This window comes from Salmo salar, chromosome ssa28 (assembly GCF_905237065.1).
Source record: "Salmo salar chromosome ssa28, Ssal_v3.1, whole genome shotgun sequence".
Classification (NCBI taxonomy): Eukaryota; Metazoa; Chordata; class Actinopteri; order Salmoniformes; family Salmonidae; genus Salmo; species Salmo salar.
Genome location: NC_059469.1, coordinates 15,574,528 through 15,600,609, shown reverse-complemented (window position 1 = coordinate 15,600,609; position 26,082 = coordinate 15,574,528). Strand labels below are relative to the sequence as shown.

Below are 26,082 nucleotides of genomic sequence, written 5' to 3'. Positions count from 1 at the left end.
GTAATAAGTGGACGTTGTGTGGCTTATTGGGGCCAACAGAGGGCAATGTTATCTGTAATATCCATTTAAATCTGCCATTATCAGATGCAGCAGCACATCAGGGATGGAAATGAGGCTTGTTCCATGGATGTTCCATTCAACCCCGGTCACGCCAAGGGCAGATTCCCACAAATCCAGCTACCACACAATACATATGTAGCGTTTTGGAGCGCAATGATGAGGAGGGGTGGTAGAGAGGGGTTGGAGAAAGTGAAGAGGAAAGGCCAACTGAAGTCCACTTCTCTGATAACATATAGAAATGTCAGCATTTCTTATTTTTCCTTTTAAAAGCTTGAGGGTGACTTTCACATCTTAACTTTATGTATTTCCATTCCATATAGTGGTGTGTGTCCCAATGATGTAATTCCTAACCAACCACTCCGATACAGTACCAGTCCAACATTTACCTCATATTTCAGCACAGAAGCTCACAAAGTAGTGCATTCACACCACTTTAAAATCAAGTAAGCAACATTCTTCCCAATTGCAACTTTAATTCCTTTCCCACCAAAACCACAGCCCTGACCTGACCAAGCTCTAAAGCCTATCAGAGCCTATTTCCCACCAAAACCACAGCCCTGACCTGACCAACCTCTAAAGCCTATCAGAGCCTATTTCCCACCAAAACCACAGCCCTGACCTGACCAACCTCTAAAGCCTATCAGAGCCTATTTCCCACCAAAACCACAGCCCTGACCTGACCAACCTCTAAAGCCTATCAGAGCCTATTTCCCACCAAAACCACAGCCCTGACCTGACCAAGCTCTAAAGCCTATCAGAGCCTATTTCCCACCAAAACCACAGCCCTGACCTGACCAACCTCTAAAGCCTATCAGAGCCTATTTCCCACCAAAACCACAGCCCTGACCTGACCAACCTCTAAAGCCTATCAGAGCCTATTTCCCACCAAAACCACAGCCCTGACCTGACCAAGCTCTAAAGCCTATCAGAGCCTATTTCCCACCAAAACCACAGCCCTGACCTGACCAACCTCTAAAGCCTATCAGAGCCTATTTCCCACCAAAACCACAGCCCTGACCTGACCAACCTCTAAAGCCTATCAGAGCCTATTTCCCACCAACCCTATATAACAAATAGACATATCACCCACTGCTAAGATAGCATAGATGAAGATAAGGATTTGCTAGGTCACTGTACTCCCCAATACATATAAGACAGGGGTGTCAAACTCATTCTGCAGGTTTTTGGTGCTTCCTTTCAGTTAAGACCTAGACAACCAGGCGAGGGAAGTTCCTTGCTAATTAGTGACTTTAACTCATCAATCAAGTCCAAGGTGGAGCAAAAACCCGCAAACACTCTGCCCTCCGTGAAATGACTTTGACACGTGGTATAAGACATCAATCTATGTTCATTTACCCCAAATGATAACCTCTGCTGTGCCTAGATACCATTGTCATCTCACATAAAGAGCATTTAGTTGATGTGTTGTGGACAATAAGACAATAGGGGAAAGGTTTATAATTTTGTTTCTATAATACATGAATTGAGTTGTTTCGCTAAATGTATTGTCTCTAGTATTAAAACACACAGGTGTGAGGGTTATGAGACAGATTGAAGATTTACAGAAACGTTCTTCCTGCGATGTTCTGAAACATGACACGGTGGGCTGCAACGCGACTTAATCAAGAGTTGTGTAACATATTTTTTATAGGGCAATGATCAGTAAAATAGCAAGAATACTAAGGTTGAAAGGTTGAAAGAACTTCACAATCCAGTTAGTCTTTCAGGCCAGGGGGTTTGTGAGGATTCACTGACCCATTGACTGCACGCTATCTTCATGCCTACCCAACTGACATCAATACACATCCATCCAACCCTGGCTAATTCACCTCAGGTAGGAGAGGAAGCTAGAATAGCCAATTGTCGGGAAGATGTAATTGTGGGGCGATGGGCAACAAAAGCCTTGTTATTGTTGTCATCTGGCGGAGGGGGGAAGGGGCTAGGTCATTCCATATCCAGACACATGTCACTGGTTGTCCTGTCAGCTGTGCCAGCCAGAGATAACACCGAGCAGTGTGTCAAGTAAAGGGCATTCTAGGTGATGTGTTGTGGCCAATAAGTCAATGGGGGAAACGTCTATTTGCTTCAATTAATTCATTTAGAAATGTATCAATAATTGTATTGATTGTTTCCCCTCATCTCACAGCAGTCTTTACTGGTACAGGTGGCCAATGGTATTGGACCACCTGTAAAATGTTGTCTTCCTCTTACAGGCCAATGATCAGTTACACAACAAGAATACAAAGGTGTTCTTGACTCATATTGAAAGGTTGAATGAACTGCACTGTCCAGTCGGTCATTCAAGCCAGGGAGTTTGTGAGGATTCACTGACCCATTGACTGACTGCATGACATCACCATCATGCCTACCTGACTGACATCAATACACATTTATTTCACCCTAGGCAAGAGAGAGGAAGGTAGATTGGTCATTGTAGATGATTATAGGGGATGATGGGCAACAAGCGAAGCATTGTCTCTATATAGTCTGAATCAATGCCATCACACACCACTGACTGAAGTTGAATTACTAGTTATTTACTAGCAATTTTTATGAGTTTCTTCAAGGCCTTAAAAGTCAATGTGTGACCCCATGTCATCCCTGCAGAAGGCTACATAGCAATTTGGTGAACTAATCTGTAGTCTATTAAGTAAGGGCTATGTTCCTCCTCCTCTGTCTCACACAATAGGCAAGACTGTAGAGGTCCTTTGTGTTAGGTGAGTGAGTCACTAGACTGTTACTCACTTCCCAGAAAGGCTCCTTTGGTAGGACTGGAATAAACCCATCATTTCTCACTCACTCACTCACTCACTCACTCACTCACTCACTCACTCACTCACTCACTCACTCACTCACTCACTCACTCACTCACTCACTCACTCACTCACTCACTCACTCACTCACTCACTCACTCACTTTAGTACACACACACACAGCTACAAAAACACACACGCAGGCAGGACACACACACACTTACAATTTAGTACTCAGATTCACAATGATCATTACATTCACATCTAATCTTGCCTTTACAGATACTTCATTATTGTACCGCTGAAGAATGGTGCAGCTAAAGTCATTATTGTACCACTGTAGAATGGTGCAGCTAAAGTCATTATTGTACCGCTGTAGAATGGTGCAGCTAAAGTCATTATTGTACCGCTGTAGAATGGTGCAGCTAAAGCCATTCCTGTACCGCTGTAGAATGGTGCAGCCAAAGCCATTCCTGTACCGCTGTAGAATGGTGCAGCCAAAGCCATTCCTGTACCGCTGTAGAATGGTGCAGCTAAAGCCATTCCTGTACCGCTGTAGAATGGTGCAGCCAAAGCCATTCCTGTACCGCTGTAGAATGGTGCAGCCAAAGCCATTCCTGTACCGCTGTAGAATGGTGCAGCTAAAGCCATTCCTGTACCGCTGTAGAATGGTGCAGCCAAAGCCATTCCTGTATCGCTGTAGAATGGTGCAGCTAAAGCCATTCCTGTACCGCTGTAGAATGGTGCAGCCAAAGCCATTCCTGTACCGCTGTAGAATGGTGCAGCTAAAGCCATTCCTGTACCGCTGTAGAATGGTGCAGCTAAAGCCATTCCTGTACCGCTGTAGAATGGTGCAGCCAAAGCCATGCTGCTTTTACTGTAATACAAAATGTCATAACAAAAGGTAATCATGGTGGGCATGATCAGTCGGTCACACGTGGATAATAACCTACAGACTGTTCTTTAACCCATCTCCCATTATCTTCCCTGCAGTTATCATCCAACCATCCTAACCATAACCATCCCTTCAGTAGCTTTACTGCTGGGCCAATTAGCCAAGACATTGGTGTGTTGATTGGGAAGTGGAGAGGCAGAAGATGTGAATATTGCAGCAGCCAACTGTTGTTTCAATACATATCCACACTGTCTGGTATTGCTGTGGTTGTTTTTGTATATACTGTGTGTTGATAATGCGCTGTACAGATACCGCTGATTTGATTGAATGGAGGCCCCTGACTGACACTGACATGTCTCCATGAGGATGCCTCCTTGATTCCATCAGATCCATTTCACTAATCAATAGGCATACATCATCTAACGTAGCTACATACAATATTGTGCCACAATGGATTTTCACCACTAGGATGAGACGCCCTCTTCTTGCACAGCCTGGATTTGCAGGGGGAATGTTTTTAGGAAGAACACAGGCTACAGACACAGGCAGGCAGGCACTTGAGGCTCAGATGGTTGCTGTCCCCCTCTCTCTCCGACTGTGGGAGAGACTCAGCCAATCTGTGCACGGTGACGCTGCACAAGGCTGGATCTAGACGCGCTTCATCATAATATTTAACACACCCAACCTCAATCTCACATGCGAAGGACAGTGATTGTCTTTTTCCTTGCTCACAAGGCACACTGTAGTCTATCTCCGATAAAGAAACCGAATCGGCACCTATCCGAATTATTTGTTTGATTCGTCTCGCTTTGGTTGTTTTGTATTGCCTGTCTTTATTCGGGATTTGCTGTGAACATTGCCATTTATTCTCATCCTGGGTCGCTTACTGTACTTTGCCTGCTGCGCCTTTACACGTTGTTTTATTGTTTCTAGTGGCAAAGGAGGAGTCTTTCGAATAGTCTTCTTTTAAAAATATATTTTGACATTGGTGAATAGCGCTCTCTGCGCTTTTCCTATCCCGGACTGGACCAATGCGTAGCCCGTGCCCAGCGGATCCACGACAGCTCCGTTTCTCACACAGCAGAGTTCACGCTCAATGGCCGGACCGATGTGCGCCAGCAGTCCCCGCCAACATACACCTCTGATGGATCATTTATCTACCGTTTTTGAGCTGCTTTCGGGACCCTTGCACTTCCTTTATACCTTATATTGTGCGTAAAGCCTTGGGGTCGGAGCTGTAGAGCGAAAGCAATTGAGATAATGCCGCTTCCCCAACTCGACCATTGGTCTGAACCGATTCGACCTGTTTTATCTGGGCGCATTCGGAGAATCCTCTCGTTCTGAATCACAAAACGAGCCTGCCGTCTGGATTTCTATGTGGTTGGAAATACAAAAGTTGAACACTGAAACATTTAGTCTACTCAAGACGGCAAGAAGTGAAGATGGTTACGTGTTCAACGTGTATTTCATTAAAGTGGCGTCCAGTGTGATAAACATAATCAGTGATGTAGTGAGTCTGTTCATATGCGTGCTCATCATTTGCAGTAAATACTCGCAACTGCTCAAACAGGGGACTATGAAGATGATACTCTTCAGGAAATTCCGGGTTTTGATTCTCATGGTGTTTCTAATCGCCTGCTCGATGCACATCATGATAGACTTGTTACCAAAGCTGGAGAGGCGCAGCAACAGCGGCTGCTCCTGCTCGCACAAGCCGAGCGAGGACCCTCAGAACTGGGCTAAACACCGAGCCAGGTCGGGAGCGGAGTCAGGCTGGCCTAACAAACACACACTGAGAATCCTCCAGGACTTCAGCAATGAGCCAAACTCTAACATCTCTTCCCATTCTCTGGAGAAGAACCCCAAAGCGGGAAACAAAACGGAAGCCTTTAAACGGCTTGAACATTATGCACAAAATGGTGACAAAAAGAGACGGTTCATACAGGACACTGTGGTCACCAAAAACATACCTGTCAAGGGTTCAAGGTTGCTGGCTCTGTTTGACCACCCGTTATTCAAGAGAGCCTTACCGTCTCTGACCGACGAAGACACCTTGTTCAACGTCAACACAGACATCAGATTTGACCCCGACGCCGCCACAGAGAATCAGGAATGGTAACATATATTTTGTATATATTTATAGACCATCACCACAATCGAAAAGTGATTATTAGCCTCTTTAAATTCAACTCAAGACAAGAGCATAAATTAAACAAACAATACACCTAGGATATTATGTGTAAATTACAAATTTAATCTTGTTATTTCACATTAATAAAGGTGTTTTTACAGAAATGGTTATAGGCTACCTAAACATATTAGCAAATGTCCCTCTTGCAAATTCAAGTCATGTCATGTCAAAACATGTCACCTCTTAACACATGAAACACTAAAACAGCTGAAACACTAAAAAGGAGGGTGGTCCAGGGCTACAGAAAAAAGCATACTCATGTCATAACACGGATCACCTCCTCCTCCCTCCCTTCTTCCCCCCAGGCACGCTGAAGGGAACATGGAGGAGTACACTCCAACAGGAGGAGAGCTGACGGCTGACTCCTATCCCAACTGGCTCCGCTTTCACATAGGGATTAATCGATATGAGCTCTACTCCAGACATAACCTAGTCATCGATGCTCTGCTCAGGGACCTGGTCTCACAGAGAATCACCAGCGTCGGTAAGTGAGAGGAGAGGAGAGGAGAGGAGAGGAGAGGAGAGAAGGCAGCGTCTCTATAGCCTTGTCTCAGATCTGTTTGTACTTTATTCAGCCAAACCTTATGTCATATAGCAGGTTTAGGCAACCCTGGTTCTGGAGTGCCACATGCACTTATTTATTTTGGTTTAACCAACATGGAAGTCCAGGTGTGTTGAATTTAGACATACCCACAGGAAGTGGGGGTGCTGAGGGTGGTGCAGCACCCCCTGAAAAATCAGGATAAAAAAAGCATATATATAAAAAACGATGTATCACCCCCACCCACAAACCGCTATGAATTTATTTTGGACCATGAATTTAGGCAATCACTGAACTGATCAATGATCTCAGTTGGTCAGGTGTGGTGCCTACAGTGTAGTCGGAAGTAAATTCTGTAGTACCCGCGGCACTCCAGGAACAGAGTTGTCTACCCCGTCATTGAGGTTGAGATACTAGCCTGGTTCCAGATCTGAATGTAGCCAACTCCTCTGACTATCATTGTCACAGAGGACTTGGCGAAGGCACATACAGATTTGGGACTGGCTAGTTTCTCCTCCATATGGCACAGCAATAGTCAGAGTAGTTAGCTAAACTAAGCACATAAGGGTCTTTCTATAAACAAGGGTACCAGTGAGAATTTCCCACACTGGACAACTTGTTACAGCTGTTGATAAGTCATTGATAATAATCTGCTAATTTATTTCATGTCATTACATTAAGATATAAGGGGGATCATAGCTATATTTAATACAATTCATAACTTGATGTTTAATTCTTTGTCATGGTTGGTGTCTTGATGGATTTTTCCAAAATCGTGTGACATAAAACATTACTTTTCTGTCCTTGCATTTATGGCAGTGTAAGTTGACGTTATGTCATATATTAAGCATTAATCATTTAAATTAGACAATGAACGTGAACCCTGTAAGAATCCTGGATCTAGCTGTCGGACAGTTTGTTGTATAGAGATCTCAGAAATGCAGTGTAACTACATAACATTTTGTGTCTTCTTATGTTACGGGGTGAAAACAGTTTTCATGTGCACACAAATCCCAAATAATAATTCACTTGCAAAATCGAAAGACGCTAACCGAAAGAGTAACCATAACTTGATATTTAAAACCTAAATTGATACTGTCGTTAACGTGTTTTTTCAATAATTATGCCTAATACTTGTTGGATGCGCATTTGGTGTCCAGCTGATTAGTTACGCTGGGATATTTTCACATGTCATCATCTGTACTAGAAAGGAATTTTCCGAATGACAGTCAAGTGACAAGCAGCTGTTCTGATAGCACATGCGATGCAACAACAGCCCAAGTGCTGGAAAAAAAGGTGGTTTCGAGGAATGTCCAGAATAATTTGGTGTCTCATTCGTTACGCAGGTGAAGACACTTGTGCCTGGATACACGTTGGGTCTAAAATCCCTAGCGAATTTATGTTGATCATCTGTTATCTGCTTGATTTACAGCAGGGTGTCGTTAGATTTAACAGAGAATGCATCAAGGTAATGAGTTCATGTTTTCATATGTTTTTGTGCCTCAGATTGGACACTGTCTACTTTGCGCAATTGTGTAGGATAGACTATTGCGCAACACCCAACACTATTCTGATGAATTATTCTGGATATAATGACAACAAATGACATACCTAGTGGGCTTATTCACAACATGATCTGGTAATGAAATAATATGACAAATACATTTCAGTTTCCATGTTACACCTGCAATTTTAAACAATACAATTTCCTCAATTGTAATTATTGTAGTCAATTTAAAAGTTCTCAAGCTCCCTTATAATTGTGATTACGTTTTTGTTTGAATTTCTGTTGCGGTAAAACCACTTGCGGTTATAATGAGGATGACGACATCTAATGTTGGCTTCAACTTGTCTTTCCATACCAATCCTTCCATTTAAAAAGGAACCTGGTTGTTGCTCACTTTCTCATTATAAAAACAGCGATAGGTGAGATTAGTGGTACTGCTATTCCTGGCTTTATTATGTGTCCTTGCGTCTGCCACATAGGCTACAGAAAAATAGGCATGCATCCAATCTATTTAGTCAGGCGATGTCCACATTATTCTCACATATTTTAGAATGAAATAATAATTGGAATGTTAATGCATTGGCAAGGCCTAAAAATGTTTTTTTTTCTTGAAGTGGTAAAGGGCCTACTTTTTTTGACATTTTTTGCATGCATTTTGCCGGAAGTGGGCCCTATATGTACAATGATATAAATTATACAACTGTGTTACATTGAGGTCCTTGGAAATTACAGTTAAGTGTTTGAAAAAGTCCCTGAAAGTCCTTGAATTTGACTTGCCAATGTCTGTATGATCGCTGCTTAAAGGATGTATAGTATTAGTACTATGTTGTGGTGTTGGTGTAGTTATGGGTCAATTTGCATATATTCACTTTTATTCCTCTAAGTACACAGGTAGAACTGCATAAAAATCTTTTTTATTTTTGTTTCAAACCATTTTGAAATGTTGATCCCAGTGTCACACTTCGGCTCCATTATTCCTAAAAAGACCCATAAACAGATTACATTTACATTTACATTTAAGTCACTTATCCAGAGCGACTTACAGTAGTGAATGCATACATTTCATGCATTTTTTTTGTTTGTTGTACTGATCTGGGACCAGGCTATGTTCTCTCTCCAGATCCACACACAGTGAAACGAGAGGATGCAGGGTGGATTCAGCCTGGTCTGCCAGTATGGTCAGCTACATGCTCCTCCCTCCAGCCCATGTAATTACACAGCTATATGACTGAGTGGCTAGGATGTGAATGTCAATTGAGACTACAAAAGCCAGCAGTTGGTAGTATGGGTTTTGCTTTGTATAGCAGGCCTAGCTACAGTCAGACCTACTTCACTCATGTACAGAAGGAATACAATACAAATGATAAACAAATATTAGATATTGTATATTGATAGTGTATGACAAATTCCATGTTGTAGTTAATAGGTGATATATTTGGTCATGTGAATTTGATGAGTTTATTTCGCTATATCCACCAATATTTCACATTTGTGTTTTTTCACCAGGAAATATTGCCTATGTGTACCTTCATGTGTGTGTAAAATGTTACTGTTGTCAGATTTTTAATTCATAGATTCTAGGGGTCTATTAAAATGTGTTTTCTTCTGCATTGTTTAGCTGGAATGGAGTGTGTCTATTCTGTATATTTGAGTGTGATATTTGGTTGTCTCACCTAGCTATCTTAAGATGAATGTACTAACTAAGAGCATATGTTAAATGACAAAAATGTTGAAATTAAGTATTTTACATGCAGATCTCATATTACTGTATTGATATATATTGATGTCAGAAATGTATCATTTGCACAGTTCTTTATAAAAAAGGTAGTTATTTGTTACATTTGACTGTGTAAAACCTAGCAGTACTACTTATTTATCTGAGAATGAGGCGTATATACACTACCGGTCAAAAGTTTTAGAACACCTACTCATTCAAGGGGTTTTCTTCATTTGTACTATTTTCTACATTGTAGAATAATAGTGAAGACATCCAAACTATGAAATAACACATATGGAATCATGTAGTAACCAAAAAAGTTTTAAACATATCAAAATCTCTATTTTTTTTTATTTGAGATTCTTCAAATAGCCACTCTTTTCCTTGATGACAGCCTTGCACACTCTTGGCATTCTCTCAACCAGCTTCACCTGGAATGCTTTTCCAACATTCTTGAAGGAGTTCCCACATATGCTGAGCACTTGTTAGCTGCTTTTCCTTAACTCTGCGGTTTGACTTATCCCAAACCATCTCAATTTGGTTGAGGTCGGGGGATTGTGGAGGCCCGGTCATCTGATGCAGCACTCCATCACTCTCCTTCTTGGTAAAATAGCCCTTACACAGCCTGGAGTTGTGTTGGGTCATTGTCCTGATGAAAAACAAATGATAGTCCCACTAAGCCAAAACCAGATGGGATGGCGTATCGCTGCAGAATGCTGTGGTAGCCATGCTTGTTAAGTGTGCCTTGAATCTCTTCACCTACTCTGCGTCTCACAAAGACACAGCGGTTGGAACCAAAAATCTCAAATTTGGACTCATCAGACCAAAAGGACAGATTTCCACCGGTCTGATGTCCATTGCTCGTGTTTCTTGGCCCAAGCAAGTCTCTTCTTCTTATTGGTATCCTTTAGTTGTGGTTTCTTTGCAGCAATTCAACCGTGAAGGCCTGATTCACACAGTCTCCTCTGAACTGTTGATGTTGAGATGTGTCTGTTACTTGAACTCAGTGAAGCATTTATTTGGGCTGCAATTTCTGAGACTGTTAACTCTAATGAACTTCATTAGAGTTACCAGCCTTATCCTCTGCAAATCAAATCACATTTTATTGGTCACATACACATGGTTAGCAGATGTTAATGTGAGTGTAGCGAAATGCTTGTGCTTCTAGTTCTGACAATGCAGTAATATCTAACAAGTAATCTAACAAATTCACAACAACTACCTTGTACACACAAATGTAAAGGGATGAATAAGAATATGTACATGTAAATATATGGATGCAGTAGATGGTATAGCGTACAGTATATACATATGAGATGAGTAATGTAGGATATGTAAACATTTTTAAAGTGGCGTTATTTAAAGTGACTAGTGATACCTTTATTAAGTCAATTTATTTAAGTGGCCAGAGATTTGAGTCTGTATGTTGGCAGCAGCCTCTCTATGTTAGTGATGGCTGTTTAACAGTCTGATGGCCTTGAGATAGAAGCTGTTTTTCAGTCTCTCGGTCCCAGCTTTGCTGCACCTGTACTGACCTCGCCTTCTGGATGATAGCGGGGTGAACAGGTAGTGGCTCGGGTAGTTGTTGTCCTTGATCTTTTTGGCCTTCCTGTGACATCGGGTGCAGTACGTGTCCTGGAGGGCAGGTAGTTTGCCCCCGGTGAAGCGTTGTGCAGATCGCACCACCCTCTGGAGAGCCTTGCGGTTGAGGGCGGTGCAGTTGCCGTTCCAGGTGGTGAAACAGCCTGACAGGATGCTCTCGATTGTGCATTTGTAAAAGTTTGTGAGTGTTTTAGGTGACAAGCCAAATTTCTTCAGCCTCCTAAGGTTGAAGAGGCGCTGTTGCGCCTTCTTCACCATGCTGTCAGTGTGGGTGGACCATTTCAGTTTGTCCGTGATGTGTACGCCGAGGAACTTAAAACTTTCCACCTTCTCCACTACTGTCCCGTTGATGTGGATGGGGGGGGGGTGCTCCCTCTGCTGTTTTCTGAAGTCCACGATCATTTCCTTTGTTTTGTTGGCATTGAGTGAGATGTTATTTTCCTGACACCACACTCCGAGGGCCCTCACCCCTTCCCTGTAGGCCATCTCGTTATTGTTGGTAATCAGGCCTACCACCATAGTGTCGCCTGCAAACTTAATGATTGAGTTGGAAACGTGCATGGCCACGCAGTCATGGGTGAACAGGGAGTACAGGAGAGGGCTGAGAACGCACCCTTGTGGGGCCCCAGTGTTGAGGATCAGCGGGGTGGATATGTTGTTTCCTACCTTCACAATCTGGGGGCGGCCCGTCAGGAAGTCCAGGACCCAGTTGCACAGGGCGGGGTCGAGACCCAGGGTCTCGAGCTTAATGACGAGTTTGGAGGGTACTATGGTGATAAATACTGAGCTGTAGTCGATGAACAGCATTCTTACATAGGTATTCCTCTTGTCCAGATGGGTCAGGGCAGTGTGCAGTGTGATGGCGATTGCATCGTCAGTAGACCTATTGGGGCGGTAAGCAAATTAGAGTGGGTCTAGGGTATCAGGTAGGGTGGAGGTGATATGATCCTTGACTAGTCTCTCAAAGGACTTCATGATGACAGAAGTGAGTGCAACGGGGGAGTCATTTAGTTCAGTTACCTTAGCTTTCTTGGGAACAGGAACAATAGTGGCCATCTTGAAGCATGTGGGGACAACAGACTGGGATAGGGATTGATTGAATATGTCCGTAAACATACCAGCCAGCTGGTCTGCGCATGCTCCGAGGACGCGGCTAGGGATGCGGTCTGGGCCGGCAGCCTTGTGAGGGTTAACACGTTTAAATGTTTTACTCATGTTGGCCACGGAGAAGGAGAGCTCAGAGGCTTTGGTAGCGCCGTGTCAGTGGCACTGTATTGTCCTCAAAGCGTTTAATTTGTTTAATTTGTCTGTGAGCAAGACATCGATGTCCGCGACGGGGCTGGTTTTCTTTTTGTAATCCGTGAGTGACTGTAGACCCTGACACATGCGTCTCGTGTTTGAGCCGTTGAATTGCGACTTTACTTTGTCTCTATACTGACGCTTTGCTTGTTTGATTGCCTTGCGGAGGGAATAGCTGCACTTTTTTCATACGACATCTCCGATGCACTTGCTAATGGACTCGCTCACCGAGTCAGCATATACATCAATGTTATTGTCTGAGCCTATCCGGGACATATCACAGTCCACGTGATCGAAGCAATCTTGAAGCGTGGAATCCGATTGGTCAGACCAGCGTTGTATAGACCTGAGCTCGGGCGTTTCCTGTTTTAGTTTCTGTCTTTAGGCTGGGAGCAACAAAATGGAGTCGTGATCAGATTTGCAGGGTGGGTGAGGGCTTTGTATGCACCACGGAAGTTAGAGTAGCAATGGTCCAGAATGCTACCAGCTCGTGTTGCGCATTTTATATGCTGATAGAATTTAGGAAGCCTTGTTCTCAGGTTAACTTTGTTAAAATCCCCAGCTACAATAAATACAGCCTCAGGATGTATGGTTTCCAGTTTACATAGAGTCCAGTGAAGTTCTTTCAGGGCCGACGAGGTATTTGCTTGGGGGGGATGTACATGGCTGTGACTATAATCGAAGAGAATTCTCTTGGAAGATAATGCGGTCGGCATTTGACTGCAAGGAATTGTTTACAACATGAGTCGTTAATCATAAGGCATACACCCCCGCCCTTCTTCTTACCAAAGAGATGTTTGTTTCTGTCGGCGCGATGCGTGAAGAAACCGGGTGGCTGTACCGACTCTGACAACATATCCCGAGTGAGCCATGTTTCCGTGAAGCAGAGAATGTTACAATCTCTGATGTCTCTCTGGAAGGAACTCGTGCCCTAATTTCGTCCACCTTGTTATCTAGAGATTGGACATTGGCAAGTAATATGCTCGGAAGCGTGGATGGTGTGCTCACCTTCTGAGTTTGACCAGTAGGCCGCTTCTTCTGCCTCTCCTGCGGCGACCGTGTTGTTTTTGGTCAGCCTCTGGGATAAGATCCCATGTCCAGGGTGGAGGTCCAAACAAAGGATCTGCTTTGGGAAAGACATATTCCTGGTCGTAATGTTGGTAAGTTGACATCGCTTCTATATCCAATAGTTCTTCCCGGCTATATGTAATAACACTTGAGATTTTCTGGGCTAACAATGTAAGAAATAATACATGAAAAAACAAATAACTGCATAGTTTCCTAAGGACCTGAAGCGAGGTGACCATCTCTGTTGGCACCATCTTTCGCAGCAGAGGAAAATCTGGGTCTTCCTTTCCTGTGGCGGTCTTCATGAGAGCCAGTTTGATCATAGCGCTTGATGGTTTTTGCGACTGCACTTGAAGAAACTTTCTAAGTTCTTGACATTTTCCGTATTGACTGACCTTCATGTCTTAAAGTAATAATGGACTGTCATTTCTCTTTGCTTATTTGAGCTGTTCTTGCCATAATATGGACTTGGTCTTTTACCAAATAGGGCTATCTTCTATATACCACCCCTACCTTGTCACAACACAACTCAAATGAATTAAGAAGGAAAGAAATGTTAAGAAGGCACACCTGTTAATTGAAATGCATTACAGGTGACTACCTCATGAAGCTGGTTGAGAGAATGCCAAGAGTGTGCAAAGCTGTCATCAAGGCAAAGGGTGGCTACCTTGAAGAATCTGAAATAGAAAATATATTTTGATTTGTTTAACACTTTTTTTTCATGTGTTATTTCATTGTTTTGATGTCTTCACTATTATTCTACAATGTAGAAAATTGAAAAAACAAAGAAAAACCCTGGAATGAGTATGTGTGTTAAAACTGTAAATATATTTAAAAAATCCTTACTTTTTTTTCAATTACTAATGTTACTGTCCCCACTACAACAACATCAAATATACTTCAATACATGTCATTTTTTAGCATTCCATTAATTGCTATGGATGATTGCTCCTACTGAGGAGTGCCAATATGTGTTATGCGGAGTGGAACAGGGGAAACCAAGAGCAGACTCAGACGAGGAGACTGGGATGACGTAACCAAGGTATTTATTGAAACACGGGGAGATGGAGTGCAGGCCAGGGAAAGCTCAGGTGGGTTGCAGGAAACCAGGTGCGGAGGCTGAGGCTGGAGCGAGACAGGGTAAGCAGGTCCGGAGGGGAATCCAAGGGAGTAGTAGAGTGGGGAATCCAGGACAGAGTAGCAGGATGACGAGACGTGGGACTGGAGACAGGGACCAGAGTCAGAGCAGGCAGAACTGTAGCGGAGAGGAAAACAGAGTCAGGCAGGGAAACAGGCACAATAGAACAACAGGATCTAACAGTAACAAACGGCTAGAAGCGTAGACTGACTGAGCAGAGATTCCGATCTGGCAGCGTGGAAGTGGCAGGGCTGAGTATTTGTAGAGGTCTTGATTATGGAACAGGTTGCAACTGGTGGGGATCTGCTCAGACTCCAGTACACCTGTCTCCGCCCACACAATCACACACACACACACAGAGAGGGGGAGAGGGAGAGAGTACTGGGGAAGTGGTGGCAGGTCAAGGAGACACAGGATGAGCAGTAGAGGGCGTGGCAGGAGCAGATGTAACAATATGACCGACCGGTGGCTTCAAAAGTGTCTCAATGGCCAATACATAGTATCTGCAATCCGGGGTTTATATACTGTACATAATTGGTTCCGACCCCTCTTTATCTGATTTCTGCCACGGAACTTCCCCAGGTTTCCTGTTTTAGGGAAGCCTGGTATGCGATGAGGCTAAGTCAGGACATCTGATTACTAAGTGAGTATGCAAACAGTCTAGAGACTGAAGCATTGACATTTTCACTTGAACTTTTCGTCCTTTTCTCTCTTTTGTACAGCACCTGTCAACATCTCTTTAACATGAAACAGCATGTAAAATAGGAACATAATTGGAAAATGCCATGGATACCCCCACTCTCAACTTAAACTGGTGACTGAACTAAGATTTGTTAAAGGCAATGGTATTGCTGTTGTGATTAGTTGTGTAGTTTTGGGTACCGGTAGTTAGGAGTACGGCAAACACCTTATTTCATTGGTTCCTCAATATACATTTACCATATTACAATGTAGGCTATGTGTTACAGCACTACTTTTGGTGTCCCCCTCAGGAATTGCTCTTGAGAAAATGTAATGTAATTGTCCCCTCCAAAGTTGATATCAGATTTTCGCCCCTGCAGAGACCCAAAGACAGACAGAGACCGAGAGGCAGACAGACCGAGAGACAGACAGTGAGAGACACAGACAAAGACAGACAGACAGAAGGAAGAAAGAACACAGAGAGAGAGAGAGAGAGCGAATGAGTGAATAAATAAACACAAAGAGAAGATAAGCTATGCCCACTGCCCACAAAATGAGGTGGAAACTGAGCTGCACTTTTTGACCTCCTGCCAAATTTATGACCATGTTAGAGACACACATTTCCCACAGATCACAAAGACCCACAAAGAATTTGAAAACAAATTAAACATTGATAAACTCCCATATTTGTTAGGAGAACTATCGCAGTGTGCAATCACAGCAGCAAGATCTGTGACCCGTTGCCATGAGAAAAGGGCAACCAGTGGAACACAAACAACATTGTAAATACAACCTATATTTATCTGTTTATTTATATTCCCCTACCTACCAGTGGTACTTCAAAACATGTCACATAACAGTTGAAATGCCTTTATCTTTTTGAAGTCTTTGTGAGTGCAATGTTTACTGTTAATTTCCATATAATTGTTTTTTGTTGTTTTTTGTTGTTGTCATATTTGTTGATTGTTTATTTCATTTGCTGTGGCAATGTAAACATGTTTCCCATGTCAATAAAGCCCCTTTGAATTTAATTGAGACAGAGCGGGAGTGAGAGAGAGAGCAAGAGAGACAGAGAGAGACACAGAGAGAGAGAGACAGAGAGAGAGAGAAGAGAGAAAGAGACGAGAGAGAGAGAGAGACAGAGAGACAGAGAGAGAGAGAGAGACAGAGAGAGTGAGACAGAGAGACAGAGAGAGAGCGAGACAGAGAGAGACAGAGACAGAGAGAGACAGAGAGAGAGACAGAGAGAGAGAGAGACAGAGAGAGAGAGAGAAGAGACAGAGAGAGACAGAGAGAGAGACAGAGAGAGAGAGAGACAGAGAGAGAGATAGAGAAAGAGACAGAGAGATAGAGAAAGAGACGAGAGAGAGACAGAGAGAGAGACAGAGGGAGGAGAGACAGAGAGAAGAGACAGAGAGAGAGACAGAGAGAGAGAGAGAGAGAGAGAGAGAGAAAGAGACAGAGAGAGAGACAGAGAGAGAGAGAGAGACAGAGAGAGAGATAGAGAGACAGAGAGATAGAGAAAGAGACAGAGAGAGAGAAGAGAGAGACGAGAGAGAGAGAGAGACAGAGAGAGAGATAGAGAAAGAGACAGAGAGAGAGAAAGAGACAGAGAGAGAGAGAGAGAGACAGAGAGAGAGGTGGAAACTGAGCAGCACTTCCTAACCTTCTGCCAAATGTATGACCATATTAGAGATGCATATTTCCCTCAGATTACACAGACACAAAGAATTCAAAAACAAAGCCAATTTCACCCATATCTACTGGGTGAAATACCACAGTGTGCCATCACAGCAGCAAGATGTGTGACCTGTTGCCACAAGAAAAGGGCAACCAGTGAAGAACAAACACCATTGTAAATACAACCCATATTTATGTTTATTTATTTCCCCTTTTGTACTATTTGCACATAATTTGAAATGTCTTTATTCTTTTGGAACTTTTGTGAGTGTAATGTTTACTGTTCATTTTTATTGTTTATTTCACTTTGGTTTATTATCTAGTTCACTTGCTTAGGCAATGTAAACATGTGTTTCCCATGCCAATAAAGCCCTTAAATTGAATTGAATTGAAATTGAGAGAGACAGAGGAGACAGAGACAGAGACAGAGACTGAGGGAAGAAAGAACAGAGAGAACATGAGGGAAGAAAAGAGAGAACAGAGAGAGAGAGAACAGAGAGCAATGTGATTGCACTCTCCATCCTTCTCCTTCCAGTCTCCTTCCTGGTCAAACAAACACCGTGATATCATCTGTCACTCACTCTAAGTACACTTGATGCTTTCAAGTCAACTGGGAACGCTGAAAAAAACGAGGTCAAGTCATGACGTCAGGGATCTTCAGGTCGGAAAGTCTGAGCCCTAGAAAGATGCCAGAGTTGGATGACAGTTCAAAAAGATTTTTCCCATTCTGAACTCGTTTTTCTTCTCCAGAGTTTCCAGTTGTCTTGATCACACTAAAGTCTGAGATCTCCCCGAGTTCTGAATTCCCAGTTGTCTTGAAAAGCTGTTAGACACACAGTCTGAAGTGAATCAGTGGGAGAGATTGACCATCCTCTGGAGGGGGAAATCATTACATGATTGACTAGATCATATTTGATTGTGTACTCTATAATGTCATTCTGTGAGGAAATGATTCTGCCATACTGTACATTTGCTGCCAATGACTGTTTTCGTTGTTTGTATTTTTTCCAACAGCCATGAAGTCTGGAGGCACCCAACTGAAACTGATCATGACGTTTCAGAACTATGGACAGGCTCTGTTCAAACCTATGAAGTAAGTAGACTGCTTATGCCAACCTACATAGATTTGTGTGTATTGGGTATATGTTGTGTAATTTGTTAGATATTACTTGTTAGATATTACTGCACTGTAGGAGCTAGAAACACAAGCATTTCGCTACACCCGCAATAACATCTGCTAAACACGTGTATGTGACAAATAAGGATTTGATTTGACTGCATATGCCAACCAGAAATGTTTCGCATGGTGATGTATTGTATAGGTTCAATAGGCTATTTGCACAGTTCTGCAAGGGGATAGTCTCAATGTGGTCTCAGAGCATTTCGTAAATCCAAGACACTCCGTTTAGTATGATATGTTTATGATACGTTACGTTTCGTATGGTATGTATTAATGAGTGGATGTCCATCATCCATTTCGTATAATATGATATAAATTACAATTCATATGATATGTTACGAATTGCAATTCGTACAGTTTTTTACGAATTTGCAAAATGTATGATATGTTATGAATTCCAATTTTGTTTTGGGTAACATTAGCTAGGTGTGGCTAACGCTAACATTAGCTAACTAATTAGCTAACCCACCCACCCTGAACGACCAACCAACCACCCACCCTGAACGACCAACCACCCACCCACACCAACCAACCACCCACCCACCCTGAACGACCAACCAACCACCCTGAATGACCAACCAACCACCCACCCACCCTTACCTCAGGGATTCGATCTTGCAACCTTTCGGTTACTAGTCCAACACTCTAACCACTAGGCTACCTGCCACCCCAGATGAATAAAGGTTAAATGAAAACAACAATTATTTAATGCATCCTTATCTGTATCCAGGTTGGCCATATTGTGATGATGATATACTTCCTCATGATAGACTAAGTCCTTTAGTCCTAATCCCTTTCGTGATTGTTGTAGCTAGCTGGGTTTTAAATGTAATTCCTTTTGTTATCGTAATTGTAATTTAATTGAGGGTTAATCATTGTCACCCTCCTGTTGTGTTTGGCCTCAGTGTCAGTGTGGAGGGCTGGGTTAAGCCTGTGGATGATAGCAGGGAGGATGAGGTGGCGGAGGCAGAGAGAAGCTATTCAGAGGCTGTCATAATTACTAACTACTTCAGTCTACTCACATAAAGTCAAGCTAGACGCACCTCAAATCACCCTGACATAACTTTGTGTGTGTGTTTGGGTGTGTGTGTGTGTGCGCGTGTGGGTACGCAGCTGTAACATCGCAAAGAGGCTCAGAGGAGGAGCATACCAACAAATACTGAAATAAAATACAAATCTATCCAGATTATCTCTCCGCGGTACACTAATATTGAACTTAAAACAGAAACAAATCTATTTGTTGTCTGCAGCTGTCAACTCATCTCCGGTAGTAGCCACTTGGTGTTCCTATAATCTAGAGAAAGGAGGGGCAGGAGGAGTATGAGGGTTGTTTTCACTCCCCCGTCTTGATACACTTCATTTAACAAAACATGGCCATCCCAACTGTCTTGACTGCACAGTTGGATGCCGTTCTCCGTCCAGCTGTCACTCCTCCATACTATCCCCAATTTTGTTTGTTTACTATGCTTGTGGGGACTTCTGGTCCCCACAAATATAGTTAATCCCGTCCACACACACACTGACATACACGCACACATACACACATACACACGCACACTGACATACAGTGACATACATGCACACATCGTTCCATAACACCCCACCAACTCACACCTCTCTCCTCAATCTGTTGGCGTGTTGCCACATGGTGCATCAAAGAGACAGAGGTGCAACATCAAAGACTTCACAGGGCATCAGCTTCTCCTCTGAACACAAATGCATCATGGGAGAGATCGGGCTCCTTCTACCAGTAAACCAGCTTCAGAATAGAAAGGCACAGAGCAGAAAATCCAATAGTGCTGCTCTTTATCGATCCCATGTCTGTCTCTCTCTCTCTCTCTCTCTCTCTCTCTCTCTCTCTCTCTCTCTCTCTCTTATCGACAAATATTGAAATACAATCAAAATCCATTCAGATTATCTCTCTGCGGTACACTAATATTGAACTTAAACAAAAACTAAATTACAGAAATGAAATTACGTTTGGGATTTAAATCTATTTGTTGTCTGCAGCTGTCAACTCATCTCTGGTATTATCCCCTTGGTGTTCATACCCTCTCACTCCTTGTATAACTGACCCTGTGGGGACACACAATTCAGTCCCATTCAAAGTCCTATTTTCCCTAACCTCAACCCAAAAACCTAACCTTAACCCAAAAGCCTAACCTTAACCCAAAAACATAACCCTAACCCAAAAACTTAACCCTAGCTCCTAACCATGAAACTAACCCTAATTCTAGCACAAATACTAATTCTAACCTGAAACCCTAAACCTCCTAGAAATAGCATTAGACCTTGAGGGGACTAACAAAATGACCCCAGTTGGTCAAATATTGTTTTGTTTACTATTCTTGTGGGGACTTCTGGTCCTCACAAGTATAGTTAAACACATCCGCACACGCACACGCACACGCACAGGCACACGCACAGGCACACACACACGTACAGGCACACGCACACGCACACGTACACGCACACGCACACGCACACGCACACACACACACACACACACATACACATACACACACACACACACACACACACACACACACACACTCTTGTACAGCTAACCTCGTGGGGACACAGACTTCAGTCACATTCAAAATCCTATTTTCCCTAACCCTAACCCACACTCTTAACCTTACCTTAACCTTAACCCTAACCTTAACCCTAACCCTAGCTCCTAACCCTGACCCTTAAGGTAATTCTAACCCTAACACTAATTCTAACCTTAACCCTAAACCCACTAGAAAAATCATTTGACCTCGTAGGGACGAACAAAATGTCCCCAGTTGGTCAATTTTTTGTTTGTTTACTATTATTTTGGGGACTTCTGGTCCCCACAAGAATAGTTAAACACACACACACAAACACACATACAAACACACACACATTGCCACATGGTGCATCAAAGAGATAAAGCCGCAACATCAAAGACTTCACAGGGCATCAGCTTCTCCTCTGAACAAAAATGCATCATGGGAGAGATCGGGCTTCTTCTACCAGTAAACCGGCTTAAGAATAGAATGGTACAGAGCATATCGCTCTCTCTCTCTCAATTCAATTTAATTTAACGACTTTATTGGCATGAAAAACATATGTTAACATTGCCAAAGTAAGTGAACTAGATAATAAACTAGATAATAAACGATAAAAATTACACTCACCAAAGTTCCAAAAGAATAAAGACATTACAAATGTCATATTATGTACAAATAATTAAAGTACAAAAGGGAAAATAAATAAACATAAATATGGTTTGTATTTACAATGGTGTTTGTTCTTAACTGGTTGCCCTTTTCTTGTGGCAACAGGTCACAAATCGTGCTGCTGTGATGACACACTGTGGTATTTCACCCAACAGATATGGGAGTTTATCAAAATTGGCTTTGTTTTCGAATTCTTTGTGTATCTGTGTAATCTGAGGGAAATATGTGTATAGTCAAAGCTTTCCTTAAGTTTGGTCAGGCATAGCGGTCAGGTATTCTGCCACGGTGTACTCTCTGTTTAGGGCCAAATAAGCCAAATTCTCCGTTTTTTTGTTAATTCTTTCCAATGAGTCAATTCTTTTTGTTTTCTCACGATTTGGTTGGGTCTAATTGTGTTGCTGTCAAGGGGCTCTGTTTGTGAACAGAGCCCCAGGACCAGCTTGCTTAGGGGAATCTCCTCCAGGCTCATCTCTCTGTAAGTGATGGCTTAGCTCTCTCTCTCTCTCTCTCTCTCTCTCTCTCTCTCTCTCTCCCTCTCTCTCTCTCTAGGGGTGCTGTTGATGCAGGTCTCAATGTTCTGTGCTGTGGAGAGGTGTGCTTTTAGAGACGTTACTGTATGTACTTCCATTATGGTTTGACATGTCTATCCTGTGTCTTTACTGTAAGGTTATTGCATCCTGAAGCCTTGTGTTTTGTGAAGAGTTCACAAATCCGTAGGCAATTTGGGGCATGAGTCAAGTCAGTCAGCTTCCCGAAAGCATTGCCCAACCCAGGCATCAGGCCTGTGTGAAAAAGACCTATAAGTCTGATGATTCACCTCTTGACGTCGGCCTTGTCATGTTGGGTGCGTTACAAATGATCTATCCATCCTATTTAGTTGCACAATGAGGTAGAGACACCCACGGTACAGTCTAGTCCACTGGCTTTGTTGGTTAGCCTGGAATCCTAACTGATATCCTCCATTTCACCATGATTCTAGCCTGATTCCAGGCTGTTTGGGGGTATAGAGGGGTAGGTCGGGCGTAAACACTGCATCTGTAACGATCATTATTCTGACAGCCAGTCTGTTTCTCCGTCTCATCTGTTTGTGTGAATGGAGGAGACGTGATCGTCATACATACAGCCAAATTAGCCCCTGAGTACACAGACATCGTTAGTTAGCTGATGAGATCAAATGGGAGGCAGGGTTGGGTGTTGATATAATGATGGCTTCTGTTCCGGCATTCCCGGTTAATTGTATTGTTTGTCAACCACCGCCACTGAGTCATACAGTGCACACAAATCAAACAAATATGCCCTGTCGCTTTCTATGGAGACAAATTGTATAGTCTGTATAGTATCAATCACCCACAGGAACTGGGTAAGAGAGGAATGTTCATAATAAAGACTGGAAGGAAGTTAATGGAATTGTACCTAACACATAGGAACCATCTGTTTGATGTGTCGATGCAGTTCCATTACAGACATTACTATGTGCCCGTCCTCCCCAATTAAGGGGCCACCAGCAGCCTGTGCAATCCATGACTGTATAGTTGATTGATGGACAGTTTGAGAGTAGAGCCAGTGCAATATTTTTCACTGTTTTGGTCAACATATTGACAACACAAAATATAAATAACTCCCTGAAGATATGTCTGTGTAGGCCTGTAACTCACATTAAATATTGAAACATTTCCTAAAAATGGGCAGGATGTGAAACAGTGTTTTATCAAATAGCATCAGCGCTCCAAGCAATGCACTGTATTGAGATGAAAATGTCTGAAATGAATAAGACGTGTCTGAACAGAATGAGTGTTTTTCATTCACTTTGATGGCCACTTGGCTTCTCTCAGAGAACAATGCAGCCACATGACAATACAACGAGCACAACAGTCTGACAATATAGGAATAGTTCCCTTCTATTGTCACTTGTCATTATGTTTCGTCAGCCTCAGAGAGACATTTCAAACTAACACATTCTCACATATCCTCCTCTCTTTTAGTCTCTAATACAATATAAACAGTATTTCACATTCTCATCACATAACACCCCACCTCTCTCTCTTCTCTTTCCCCCTCTCTCTCCCGCACACCTTTCTCTCTCTCTCTCTATTCTCTGTGTTTTACCTAATACAATATAGCTGTAATTAACAATATCTTCTGATCCTGTCGTGGAAATATTGAATCAAATATTTCTCAGATACCGGAACTTGTAAATTCAAATAGACTTTATTATAAAAGTAACAGAAGCCGAGCTGGTCCATGGAACAAGTGAATTTTCTTGTTACAGACCTCAGGTCTTATAGGTTTCCACCTTCAAATTACACACATGGTCATTCCCTCTATGTAGATGATTAACACCCCTTGGTCTCTCACCTCCATTATCTGTCTGTCTCAATTCTTGCTAGTTAACGCCCACATCTGCTCAGTTTAGATTATATTGGTGGCGGTGCCATAGTATTAATACAAAAAAGAATGCATTTATTGCATATATACGTTCCTAATATAAGTGCTTTTCTAATAATACTTGATTAGTACAAACATATGTTCTTATTACAGATACATGGCTTTTGGTGCCTATATTAATTCATTAAGGTACACATTTTCGGCTTACGTTCTGTTTTTACATGTCTAGTGATTAACTCCATGTTGACCCAGCCTGTACACTCCCATGGATTCTGCTAACGTTTTGTTTTTACACGTCCAATGGTTAACTCCATGTTGATCCAGCTCTGTCCATTCCCCTGGGCTCAGCCTTTATTCTGCTTCCACATGTCTATTAATTAACCCTATGTTGAGTCTGCTCACTACTTCTGGGAGAGCAGTATAGATACTGGGAAATCAACCATAGCCATGAATTTTCACCTACAATCCTGATTGTGATTTGGCTTTGACTGGCCTCAGGACAACTGGTTGAGAGGAGATGAATATGAGACAGATTTAAAAGGAGGGGAACTCACACATTATGATGCCAAGAATGACTCAGCTTCAGGCCAGGAACGGTTGATACTGTAGTAGATGTTTAACCTCTAAACCACAGGTTCAGGGTCACATTTAGTTTTATGGTGAACAGATACTGATTCGAGTAAGGTTATCTGAGCCCATGTGGCTCAGTTGGTAGAGCATAGCGCTTGCAATGCCAGGATTGTGGGTTTGATTCCCACGGGAGATCAGTATGAAAATGTATGCACTCACTTCTGGATGAGAGCATCTGGTAAAAGCTGTGGCGATTGAAGAGTCATCTTATGACACAGAGCAGTGATTGTTAGATGGGATGCCTAGCCCAGGCTGTCATTGTAAATATTAATGTGTTTTTCATTGACCTTCCTGGTAAAATAACAAGAATGTCACACTCTTCAAAGCCCTGAGCACAGATCTAGGATCAGCTTAGTTTCACCCTACGATAATTTAACCATTAGGAGGAAACATACCTTAGATCAGTGTCTTAGTACAAGTTGCCTGTGTCCCGAGCGGGAGCAGATATGAAGTGAGTCAGAGAGGGAATAATTCATTAGTAAAGATCCCAGTGTGATCACATGATACAACAGCACTTTGAGCCCAACACTGATTTAGCAAATTACCCCCTAATGTTTTGACAATTTCTCTGTTGTAATAATTGGGTCCTCTGGGCATTGAGTTCAGCGGGGTTTGTGTTGAAGTAATTATAATATGTTTATGAAAGCCTAATGAATGGGAGGCATTGTGAAAGGATAACACGCTTGCAAATGTAACACATGGAGATGTGTGAAACTTACTCCTCAGCCTGAAGTGTCCCCACTTGCACCAGTGAATAGCTAGTTTTTGGAGTAGCGCTGACTGGTAAGACGCTTCAGGAGGGTGGTCACGTGTCCTAGCAAGGCAGAGGTCCTGAGTTGGCGTGATACTCTCTAAGCAAGCAGCGCGATGTCTTTTACAAGTACACACACATTGACACAAATGTGACTCGGTACCGGTAACCCCTGTATTGCCTCGTTGTTGTTATTTTATTGTGTTACTTTTATTACATTTTTTACTTTAGTTTATTTAGTAAATATTTTCCTAACTCTATTTCTTGAATGGCATTGTTGGTTAAGGGCTTGTAAATAAGCATTTCACGGTAAGGTCTACATCTGTTGTATTCGGCGCATGTGACAAATAACATTGTACTTGATTTGATGTGGTTCCCTGTACAGTCCGAGGATGCTCCACACGTGATCGTGTTTAGCCGCGGGGCTGTGTTTAAACCGACCTCCTACTCTCAGACCTACGGTGATCTGACTAGCAGTCTATGGCCCTGTGATGCTGTATATAGGCTAGCTAATGCATAGTGCCCTCCTAGCCAATGCAAACGGTCAATATGGTTTATTGTACAATGGCACAATACTGTCTTTGTGGATTAGGTTTATCGCTACACAATGTGTTGAACAAACAGCAGTGCTATTGAACGTTGTTCGATTGTCTTTTGCCGTATTTATTTAGCTTAGATTTTTAGGGTTGTTTACAATAAGACAGCATTTGATGTGTCCTCCATGCCGTGCCTCTGCTCCTCTCCACTCTCCTCTGCTCAGCATTGTCTGGCGTCACTGAGTCTCATCGTTATAGATGA

General features: G+C 42.6%; 1 protein-coding gene across 1 annotated transcript in view; it reads left to right on the top strand.

Annotated features, from left to right (window-relative positions):
- The first annotated feature begins 4,311 nt into the window (after positions 1 to 4,311).
- LOC106589575 (extracellular serine/threonine protein kinase FAM20C) overlaps positions 4,312 to 26,082 on the top strand; it is a 67,252-nt gene continuing 45,481 nt past the window's right edge. Inside the window, exons 1-3 of the mRNA XM_014179708.2 lie at positions 4,312 to 5,823; positions 6,205 to 6,383; positions 18,147 to 18,225. Coding sequence (XP_014035183.1) covers positions 5,084 to 5,823; positions 6,205 to 6,383; positions 18,147 to 18,225 — 998 coding nt within the window. The 5' untranslated portion in view covers positions 4,312 to 5,083. The remainder of the gene's footprint in view (positions 5,824 to 6,204; positions 6,384 to 18,146; positions 18,226 to 26,082) is intronic.